The 12318-nt window shown below is 36.5% G+C and overlaps 1 protein-coding gene across 3 annotated transcripts in view; it reads left to right on the forward strand.

The window, feature by feature from the left end:
* The window catches only part of LOC106170328 (adenylate cyclase type 9-like), a 37767-nt gene that overhangs the window by 21418 nt on the left and 4031 nt on the right, over nucleotides 1-12318 (forward strand). For all 3 annotated transcript variants that reach the window (XM_087008432.1, XM_087008431.1, XM_087008433.1), the window contains exons 3-6: nucleotides 10679-10762; nucleotides 11222-11370; nucleotides 11559-11627; nucleotides 12017-12116. In XM_087008432.1, the coding sequence (XP_086864558.1) occupies nucleotides 10679-10762; nucleotides 11222-11370; nucleotides 11559-11627; nucleotides 12017-12116 (402 nt within the window). The remainder of the gene's footprint in view (nucleotides 1-10678; nucleotides 10763-11221; nucleotides 11371-11558; nucleotides 11628-12016; nucleotides 12117-12318) is intronic.

Below are 12318 nucleotides of genomic sequence, written 5' to 3' on the forward strand. Positions count from 1 at the left end.
TGACAGAAGTCAAATTTTAGCTGAGATACAACACTTACAATATAGCACTGTATAATCAACCTCTAAAAACTGGCCGTATTGAAAGTCAAGATTCATGGGGAAGAAGTAATAGCATCCCAGAAAGTGACCTTTTTTGTCACTGAAGTGCATCTGAAGATGCGCTTCACTTGTGACTTGTGACATCTAAGCTTTGTACTCGTTATTTTAGAAAATTGATTAAGGTTTGCTTATCATAGGGATCCAGTCTAATCTCCCTATTGTCCCACCCACTGATGTTAAACTAATTTCTCTTATTATGATAAGCTGACTGTAGAAGCCAATCTAATCTCCATGTTGTCCCACCCATTGCCACCATGATGTTAAACTAATTTGTCTTATTATGATAAGCTCCTCATAAGCTCACCACTATTTAATAAAGGTAAGTGTGTTTTTTGATTGGATCTCTATGTTGAGAAACCAATTTCCCTCAGTTTGCTAAGATATTTCTCACAAAATAAGGCTGCCATAGCCTGATAGAAAGGGCGACCTTACTCATGAAGTCATGAGGCTGTTATAGCATTTTCCTCACAGGTATTTTTCCAGTTGCATTAGATTATTCCTACATCCCAATTTAATAGGGGTTAACATTACTTATGGTGTCAGGGGATTGAACTCCAAAGCTTGGGGAATCTGGAATTTAGGAGATAAAATACAATAACGGAACCTATAATACTTGGGTTAAAAAGGTGGGATGTCATCATGTATTTGTGTTTGACAATCTGAAGAGAAGATATTCATCTTGCTTTTAAAGTGAACTGAAAGGGATAATGGGGTACCTCGTTTGCTGGGGTTTTTTTTGCATAGTTCAAGGGAGACTTGACAAAAAAGAAAAAAGTTTTCACTCTCTTTTTCCTCTTTTACCTGTGTACTAGTACCTAACTATCCACAGGCTCATATTTTGTCCCAACTGTCCATGGGTTCTTACCCACGTACCCCCTCTCACCTACACACTCAACCATTTGCTTTCACCCATCATCTCACCCATGTGGTCAACCACCCAAATAACCAACCTCCCATGTGCTTTCAACCATCTATACCAGATGTTAACCCGATCAACCACCCAAATACCGAACCTCCTATATGCTTTCACCCGTCTACCCACTGTCAACCAGATGAACCATCCAAATACCCAACCACCCATTTGCTTTCATCCAGCTACCCACCCTTACCCACATGGTCAACCACCCATATACTAGTACCCAACCACCTATTTGCTTTCATCCAGCTACCCACCCTTACCCACATTTTCAACCACCCATATATCTAACCTCCCATATGCTTTCACCCATCTACCCACCCTTACCCACATGGTCAACCACCCATATATCTAACCTCCCATATGCTTTCACCCAGCTACCCACCCTTACCCACATGGTCAACCACCATGTACTTTCATCCATCCATGCAATCATTCACTATGATCCCTTACTAAATTCAACAAGTCTACTTTTTATATGTGTTTAAAAATCCACCATACATATATATATAAATAAATATTTTAACTGTAGTTCAAACAGTGTGACAGACCTGAAGTGTAACAGTATAAACATTGTACCAGCAAATTAACAGTGGTTTCTCTGAAAAATTGATTACATTGCTTCAAGTATTTTTGAGAAGGAACTAAATATGTGACACCCATATTACAGTACTGTTAAGTTTATTGAAGTTTATACACCAGAGGCTTCCAGTGACAGTGTACATTATGAACATGAAAGTGTTCATTATACAAAAATGATTAACACCGAGTAACATTATATCTATAAGCCCTCTGTGGCAGTGGAAGTAATTGACTATTAATTTTGGTTTATGTTGAATGCAGCACAGCTTTTCATTTTCAGGGCTTGGAAACTTAACAATTGCAAATATTGGTAATTTCTCTGTGTGTCTCAAATGAGAATGAATATGTCAGCCTCACTTTCAACCTGGTTTATAATGCTCCTTCCCATGTAGTGATTACTACTGAAAAAGAGGCCATTCATTTTCAAAGATTTGGAACACAATAATGTTTCATTGCATTGGAAAATGGAGATGGCCCTAAAAGGATTTTTTAATGCAAGAAAAAAATTTGCTTTGATAAGTAAGAAAGATGGCGCAGGGAGGGGGTTGCACGATTTTATTCAGAGCTAAAAGGGGCCTTAATTAGAAGCTTGAACCCTGTCTTAATGCCACTGAGCCATTTTTTCTCTTTTTTTGTAACCCGAAATCGTGTCTGGATCTGGTGTAGTGTTGCAGGAGTACCTTTCAACTAAAATGATGAGCACATATTGTCAAGATTTCAACAGAGTTTTGTTGGTTTCTTGATAAATCAGGCGCCCCCCCCCCCCCCCTCCCCTCCACACTTTATCTAATCACTAACAGATATGTGGAAAGTTTTGGGACAAGTTTAGCCCAATAGATTAATGTAGCCACTGAAGAAAACTTAAGACACAGGGTTACATTTACAGCATAATTCTGGGTGGCTCTTTGAGGATGTTATTTCAAGGGTGTGGGGTTTTCTCGTACTTGAAGATGTCTGCATACAGCACATGACCTTTAGAAGGCAATCCAATGAAACATACAGAAAATTGCAACAGTCTATGAAAACATGAAAAGGTCTTAGCCTCATAATGTTGCTGATTGAGCTCATAATATGATGTTTTTTCTTGATATTTGTCATGCCAAGGCTCATGTATCCCCCTATATGCAGTAAACTTATTATTTACTGGCAATTGTCTTTTTGGCTGAAGAACAAGAGAAAGTTCAGTTTCTTTTCAACTCGAACAGTTATTAGTCCATGCTAAAAACACTGGCATTGAAATATTTATGCAAGTGAATGAAGGAGAAACTAGAGTACCAACCACTGCCAAGGGAGAAAAATAATACAAAAATCAATATAAAAAACAATAGGTAACCCATGTTAAATTTAAATCATAATAACTTCTTTTCCTTTTGATTGTCTGTCTATCCTGAACATGTCATCACAACCAGTGAAGAATCTTGTCCAATAACAACACAGTAGTAAAGAAAACATCACCTCAATCATTGGTAGATATTAAGGCTTCGTTCACATGCAATGTCTATTTTCTATTTTCTATTTTCGGTATGTCTTATGATCACGGTCTGTGCACTGAATATCCCGCCGCGTAATTACTGGCAGCGCGAGCCAGTTACTTATAGTAACTTATAGTAACTGGCTCGCGCTGCCAGTAATTACGCCGCGGGATATTCAGTGCACAGACCGTGATCATAAGACATACCGAAAATAGAAAATAGAAAATAGAAAATAGACATTGCATGTGAACGAAGCCTAAGATGTAGAAGTCCTGTGGCAGGATTGGAAATAAAGCAATAGTGTCGATAAGAGTTTAAAAGTTGTTGCTTTTTATGTTTAATATCAAACTTTGTATCAATCCTTGCAAAACATTGCCATCTCTGAAGGCTCATTCATGTAAGCCCTTTATAGTAACAAAGAAATATTCTGACTTTTAATCTCTCCCCCCCCCCCCCCCCCTCCACCTCCAGTTGCAGTTACAATATCAGGCCTACCCAACTACCAGACTCGGCACCTAAGGATCCTGAATTAACCGGTATATCGGACCACACTACCCGTTTTCAAGGTGTGTGTCAGATCGCATTTCAGAGTATCAGCCAGAACACCGACAGGATGAGCCCACGCTCGGCTGTCACCTTGATTGGATAGTGAACGATTGTCATAAAATCGCTATATGATTTTAAAACCGGGTGCATGAATTTGAAAGCCACCTAGATGAACCTTAGACTGCCACATTAATCTAATACAATGCAAAAAAGCCCTATCAAAAGTGGTTAAAACATTCAAACCAAATGTCGTAAAGTCCCCATATACCCCCATAGAGACAATAAAATAGAGTACTCTAAAGTAAGAGTACAGTTTCAGGTTGTTCAGTCGAGCGTGGATGAGCCCGCAGTCGTGCTACAAAATTTGTTCTGGGGTATGATACTCCGAAATGCGAACTGACACACACTTTGAAAACGGGTAGTGTGGTCCGATATACCGGTTAATTCAGGATCCTTATGTGCCGAGTCTGGTAGTTGGTTAGGCCTGAATATGGTGCTTGAAAAGTCAAGAGTTTTGTTTTGCTGACTGGAATTTCCACAAGTGTCCAGTTAAGATAACTCAAAGCACAGGACAGTGGATACAACTTATTAATTTTGCTCTAGCAGAATAATTTTCGTTTGTTTTGAATGTAAAAAAAATGCTCTCATGTTGTTATTATGGTAGTGCAGTCCATAAATGTTGTCAAAATCTTGGTTTTCTTTTGTGTGATGGAATGAATGTGTGTCACTGTGCAAGAGAGAGAGAGAGAGAGAGAGAGAGAGAGAGTGAGGGAGGAGAAGAAGGAGGTTTAAAAGAAAGAGGGGAAAGGGTACATTTTCTAGGAATATTATAATCAGAAACCTTCCATTTGCATTCATGAGATGATGGCGTGACATATCCAATCAGCCCAATGTACTCTTTCTTAGTAATTAGAAAGGACTGCGAGTATAAGGATGAATCTCATTTATGAGAGGGCTTAGGTGCCTTGACACCTAATTTAGCAAGAAAGAAAAAAATTGCTGTCTTTTGCAAGACATTAGATTATCAGTAATTGAGTTGTGTGTGTACACGTGCCTATGTGTGTGGTGTGCGTGTGTGTGTATGGGTGCCTGTACATGTGTTTGTGGTGTGTGCGTGCCTGTGTGTGTGTGTGTGTGTGTGTGTGTGTGTGTGTGTGTGTGTGTGTGTTTGCATTTTGCACTTGAGTTTAGGGTTATATGATGCCTTGATGATAATTTTATCAGTTAGAATCTATTCCTGAATTGTCAATCTCTCCTTCCCTGCCTCATATAGCTAGCATAGCATAATAGTTTGTAGGCCATTTGGCATTTGTTTGAATTCACTGATGCGTACAGTAAAATTTACTTGGAGAAATTAATAATAATGTTAATAATGAATTCACACTAAGTTACCTAGAACAACCCAAGTATACTACTTCACCTTAGCTGACTGGCCTGCCATTCAGTTTAATGGTCTCCTTAACACGAGTCTTATGCTTTAATACTTGTAAGTCTACTTAAAACCTGTGTCCTGTGCCAATCTCTGAAGGCAGAAGTGCAGCGGGATTGGAGAAAAAAATATAATAGGTTTCCATGTCCAGAATCATTGACATTTAAGATAAAAGGGTTATGTTGTTAGCTGTGCAAATATTCATTGAACCAAGCTTCTTTTGGACTTGTACAGATTTGAGATGCTATCAGACAACTGTCTGTGTCTATAGCTAGCAAACTTGGCTACATTCACTCAGCTTCCTATTCTGGGCGTGCATGATCCGGTCCCATTGTGATGCATCTGTCCCCAAGCAAATTTGTGTGCATGACTTTTCAAGCTACATGAATGTTTACCCCCCCCCCCCCATTTATTATTTACTACCACTGGGGAAGTAAATTGAGGAAAATAATGTGAAATATATCTCAGCTCCCTATTATAATTGTAACCAAAATATCCATGGTCAAGAGGCAGGTGCAGTGGAGTATGGGCGTAACCTTGATTGCAATCAGTTTGAAATTGATTGTTTTATCATGTACCAAAGTACTTGCCGTTCTCAGTGCCCTCTTTATTTGAATGTTGATGTTGCACATTGTAATTTGGATGGTTTGAATACAGCCTTCTCCCTCATACCCCTTTTAAATTTTCAAAAGTGTTTTTGGCAAAGTATTCAATGACTTTAGTAAAACAATCACTAGGGAGTGATATTAAAAATTTACTAGGTCAGACAATACCTAAGCTGCTTTTTCTGCAAAAACGTGGAATTCTGCATTTTTAAATTCAGTTCTGATGGGCAGCCCCCAGACCCCGGCTGGTTAGGTGTTGGGTACCATGATAAATGTTCAGAGTTTTTTTTTCTTTTTTTAAACCTAGGCTCATGTCTGTCATCCATCACAATTCTGTTGCATCATGGGATGTTATTATAATTAGGTAAGAAAGGTCATAGATTATTATTATTATGTGGAATGTAATTAAAACTTTTCAACTGTGTATGTAGCATTTAAAATTGGAATCGCAGCCTATAAGTTTTCCACTATAGTTTGTTAGGGGTTGCAGCTATCTGCAAAACCCTTGAATTATATAGAATTCTAAATTTTGGACATGTGAATTGGAACCAAGTTATCATTTTTATCCTGACATCATATTCGCTGTATGAAACTATTTGAAGCTTATAAATGTTATTTTATCTGTATGTAAGTCAAATGGAAGATCCGTTTATAGCAGTGTTGTTGTTTTGGGATTTGATGCTCTCTGTCTGTGGTGGACGAAACTATAAAATGTAGGAAGTGAATGTTGTTAGTCTGTTTGAAATAGAATTATAAAAGAACTTTCCCATCTGGGCCACATCAAGTTTACACTGAAAAGAAATAAAATCTCTCTGAAGCGCATTTTATGGTGAAACATCTCCAATACTGGTGAAAATATTCCCTTTTGGTTACCAAGCTGTATGGTAATTATTGGGCATGGCCAAAGTTGTATGTTTTTTTCTGCTTACATTTGGGTCAAAACAGGTTTTTTGGTGATGATTCCACAATAATTACCTATCTTTTCTTTAGCTTACTGTACTGTTTTGTAGTAGTTTGTCTAGATATATAGCCACTAGATTTACAGCTTTTGAGCATTTTCAAAACGTCATGACATGAATCAAAACTGGCCTTAGAAAAAATAATGAGGATAGTTCTTTGTCATGTATTCAACAGATAACTGATAAATTTCACCCCTTCGATCTGCATCAAATATCTGGAAATATATTGGAAATTGTTCCCAACAAACTTAGAGCGCATTCAGATCAGTGATCTAACAGATCCGTAGGTCAAATATGGCCGACCCACTTGAATGCTCGTCACATATTTCCCGTGGGGAATGTATTCAGTGTCTAATCTGAAATTAAGTGGCAAGCTATTTAGTTGGTCATCATATTTGATCCTCAGATCTATTAGTCTGCTGTTCTGAATGCATTGTTAAGTCTAAAAAGTCCGTGGATTAGATATGGCTGACCCCACTTTAAAGCAATGCCCTCTGATGATCTTCCTGTCTTCTACAGGCACTTCCCCTGCAGGGGCCTAGCAGTTGTAGCTTAATTAAAACCGATTCTAGTTAGTCCGCGGATCTTATGATGTGAATGCAGCCTTTGTTTCCTTATCTATTTATAAGCACAATGAATAAAACAAAATGTGAAGTAAAAAAAGAAAAAAAATAGAAAAAAAATTTTAATTTGTACCTTTATAGGTAAAGCTACAAATACAGCTCTAGGAAACATGATCTGGTATGTCTGTTACATATATGGTAATTACTCATCAGATTCGAATAGCATGAATTTATTATTTTCCCGCCAAAGTAGTAATACTTAAAAATACTGATTCATACGTTTTGAAAAGTTTGTTGACTTGATATGACATTGTTTTGAGTGTCTGAAAATACTAGAAATTAAAAAAGAAAAATAATCACAAAAAAGGTGTTGAAAATGTTAAATAATTACCATATATCCTTGCCAGAATGGGAAACCACTAACATCCATCAAACCAGGCATAGAATGTTTGTAATGCAAATACTGGCCAAGATTTCCTGTCATATATTATAGATGAGAAGAAAGCATGTAGATGCAAGTGTTATGCAGAAAAAAATTCCTAAAAACCTGAGATTTATGCTGCCCTCTAAGTAAAAAGTGCTTGTTTGCTGTTGCAAAGGAAAGTTTGTTTTCAGATTAAAAATAAATGAAATGTGAAAAAGGAAAATGTTTCTTACTTAATGGTTACCTGTTTATTGGTGCAGGATTTTGTGAAATTCAGATAAAAAGTTAAGATATCTGATGACAGACTTATTATTAAAACTAGGAAGCACAGATAGATTACTTGCTGATTGTAGCATTTGTTTAAGCCACACAAGATGGAATTTTTTGCTTAATTTGTGATAAATACATAAAATTAATGAAATAATTTCCATTTTCTGTTATAGTTTCTTTAAAACAACAGCTACAAAAGGAGATGAAAGGAATCCAGATATTCGTGTATTGTATTTCTGGGCCCCAGATCTCCATTATAGAGCTGTGTGCCTTTTGGTGCTTGTATTTTCTGGATTTTTTTGAAAGGCCCACCTTCATTTCTGATAACAGAGTTGTATTCTGTCTAGTATGTTAGGGTCTTTTTAAGTTTGTTTTGAAGAAACTTATTGTAACTGAGTATATAATATAGCTGATTAAATTCTTCCCTGGATTTTCTATTTGTGCTGTCAGATTGAACTATCCTTTTAATCAATCGTGAAAACATTATTGCTGGGGATACAGTCATAGAAAATACATTTCAGTGTTGGTGTTATCAAAATGAGTTGTGTTTTTCTTTGATTACACTCTAAACTTAGTTTGCCTTGACAATAAATGAAAATTTTATCCATGGCTCAACAATAGATTTGATTGCTTATGAAGCAAAACTCAATGGAGGGAAGGACAAAAAAGAAGATTGAGATAAAAAATGAAGAAAAAGAACAGAAATCTCCAGGGACAACAAAATGTACATCTGAGGGAGAGAAAATATGATTTTGTCGAAGGGCATAAATCTTGCCAATGGAAAAGTCATCAAATGTTTCATCACATGATTAACATTGTTTTTTTCTGAATGTTTTTTTTTTCCTTTTTTTCCATGGCGACTGCATTCTAAGAGTCAATTCAGCATACTTTTGATTAGCAGAAGGTCTTCTGGAGGGATTCCCTTGAGTGTTGATTAGATTGTAAAGAGACCTGGTGTTCACATTAATTTTCCATTTAAGACTCATTACTAAGTTATCTGAAAATGGGATCCGTCTGCACGCAAGACGAGCAGGAAACAAAGCTGTCTTGGGAATACAAAGAAAGAAACACAAAGCAGCTATTATTATAAGCTGATTGCTCTTTCAGTGGAATATCTAAACATTAGTCTGTTTTTTTCTGTTGTGTCTGTTTTTTTTTTTTTTTTTTTATTGATGGAAGCTCGTCCACTTTTGATGATTTCCTTCTTGCATTAATTTATGAGAACAGAATTTTTCAATGAAGTTTGATTTTATATGTGAAATAATCTCATCTTTTTACCATGGAGATCGAAATGGGACAGGTTCCTCGTTAAAACGCCTCATATTGACGTATTTAATTGTCCCAGTTCATTAACTCGGGAAATTGAATGTAGCAGTTTTTATCAAGGCAATCTGTAGCCTAATCCAAGTAAAATAGGAATTTTTAGTCCAATGACATTGAAAGGATGTGTAGGTGCAGCCTTTATATCAGTGCAGCAGAGCATATTTTTATTGAGGTGTGTGTGTGTGGTAATTATTCAGATAATTTGATCAAATCATTCCCAAGATTAAAAAACATCTTAAAATAGTAAGTTGACTTTATGTCAGAATGTCCATTCTTGTGAATATCTAAAGATAATTAGGCCTTAAAAAGTACAAAATTGGGGAAAAGGGTTAGTGTTTAAAAATATGAGTCATTACGGTAACCGTAAAAGACATTGCAGATTCCGTCTACAACAACTTCCTGTTTTGGTGCTTTTATCAAGGAAATGTCTCTCATAATTCTTATTGATTTGGTTTTTTATAGCATCCTTTGTATGCCTGCTGTGTGCAGTCATTTGATTCATTCGTTTTTGCACTGATGAAATCTTCATTCCTGCCACGTTCTCTAGAAATCTCGGAAAAAAGCACCCCCAATTTGAATGAAGGAGAGAATTGGAAAACAATGACTGGCAGTGTTATGTACTCAATAATACAGTGAATTTAATGAAAGTCGTGTATTTGTTGAATCTTTAACCTTATTTTTAGCCAATGTGTTTCTAAACTAATGGGACAGTGGTACTCTCTCTGATCATAACCTGGATAAGCATTAGCGAGATATATATTTTCATTGCTGTAGCAAAGTTTGTTATGTGTTATATGCACAAGCACGCACACACACACACACACACACACACACACACACACACACACAGGGTGATATCAATGAGGCAAAATCAGCATATTCCATTCAAAATTAGGGGTTTTGGGTGAAAAACATGTACAATGTCCTTTCATATGTATGGCAAATAATGCCCTGCTACCCCCTAACCCAATATACAGCATGCTATCATGTATATTGGGTTTGTGGGAAGTGCATTATTTAGTACTTTGGCAGGAAAATGTGGTAATAATAACATTGATTGTGTTTTAAGATAAAGAATAAGGATTTGTAGGATTATAGTGTTTTCCCAGGCTTTAGTGTATTTACTGCTTTGGCCAAGTTAACCTCTGCTTTTCTCTAGTGTTACCACATTTTGGAAGAAATGGTTGTAAAAGTGTTGAATCATAAGCAGCTCCTTTCTGGGATTGTTTTCATTGTGACAGAGGTCCCAAAGCACTGTTATAATATGCCGTTGTTACCAGAAACAACAGTCAAATGAGCAGCCATCTTCCATATTTTTTGACAAAGACTTGGTGGTTTGAATATTTTGACAGGAAGTGTGGTGATCATTTAATCATAATCACTTCAAAATTATCTAAGATCATTGAAAAATGTATGAAACGCATATTTTCTTTGCCATATTTTAATCACACAAACCGTATCTGTAATCATTGGTTTCTGTTTTCTTACAGACACACGGAAAACCAAACTTTTAGTGGAGAAATATGACAGTGAAACATCCAAGTTCCAGGTGCAGATGGAGGAATCAGACAAATGTAAGTCACACCCAGTGATAACCAATGATATGGTTTACATTTATTAGATCTAATATTTTTCATGTTATTCATTTATGTTTCTTTTCTGATCCATAATTTTAGTTTATGATAGTAATGATTCAGATCTTGTGTTGTATAATGGTTGATTGTTACAGTGTTAACTATTAAGACGTGGAAGTGTTCTAAATGGAAATTGAAAATGTTCATTTTTAGTTTTACAAGTGAAATTCACCAGTATCTGTCTTCAATTTGAGAATGACTGAAAGATTTTAAAATGTAGAGAATTTAAAATCAGCACAAATTTTGTCAAAACTAATGGATATGCTGTGCAGTGGTGTGAGTGAAAGTATTGAAATTTCAAGGAAATTGTTTTTTTGCCAAATAAAAGTCTAACACTCGTGTCTTTAGAATATTTATTCTTTATGTAATGTAACCCCAACTGTGAATGGTTATTTCCAGATATAAAAACATACTTCATAGTTGGCCCCAAGAGCAAGCCAGCCACTCCGAACCTGAACACAAGCAGTGAACACTCAGGGAGTAGAAGCTCCATCTCTGAAGACAAGCATGATGCTGACAGTATTGTGGTGGATGGGTTGAATAGTCCTGTAAGTTGATGAGGCAGTTTTGTCACACCTAATGCGGTTTGTGTTACTTAGGCAATAAGATTGTGCTTTTGTCACACCTAGCACAATTTGAGTTACTTAGGCCATAGGATTGCGATGTTGTCACACCTAGTACACTGTGTTAGAATGGTTTGGAGCTAGGTGACATATTGAATTTTTTCTTCTTTCAGAATCTTTCTGAACCACGTCGACCCAGCCTCCGCACACAGATTTTAGACTCTCACAATGACACACAAGCAGTAAGTATGGATAAATTGATGTGAGCTTTGTTGATGAATATTGGAGACAAGACCGTTTCATAGACAACACAGGTGTATATGAGTACTAATAGGTAGATGTGCAACACTGGACATGCCATTACAGGTCAAGATACGTGAATTAATGTATTTATTAATGTACAGGAGTGTGACATGCCATAAAACTTGTTTGAAGAAAGACAATATCAGCAGAGTCTACTTGACCATGTGGTTGCATTCTGTTCAAAAAATTTATCTGATTTTTTTTTAACTGATACATTTTCTTACAGTTTTTTTTCATTTGCCATATAAATATGTGAGATGCATTTCCCAACATAGCATGCACTTAAAAGTCTTTGCTTAAAGAAATGTAAATTCATTTCCATTTCTAGCCCAATGGAGTCACACCAGCATTCCTTCTGGGGCGCAGGCAGAGCGGGTTCTTTGCCATTAGTGAGATGTCCCTGGAGGAGATTGCAGAGGAGGAAAAAGGTTTGTACGCTCTACCTTGATATTATCAGGGTTGGATTTAATCCGTCTTCTGGATCTTCTGGTAGTCGGTCAGATTTTTAAAAGTTTACATTGACGGGTATCTAATTTTTTTCTGTTGGGAGACGGTCAAAAATGGAGGATGGATCAATGAAGATATAATTTGGAAGAATGTCAGAAAATATTTCTTGATCTGCCCCTGATA

The sequence above is a fragment of the Lingula anatina genome, chromosome 3 (assembly GCF_051362555.1).
Source record: "Lingula anatina isolate TDL-2025a chromosome 3, LinAna3.0, whole genome shotgun sequence".
Taxonomy (NCBI): Eukaryota; Metazoa; Brachiopoda; class Lingulata; order Lingulida; family Lingulidae; genus Lingula; species Lingula anatina.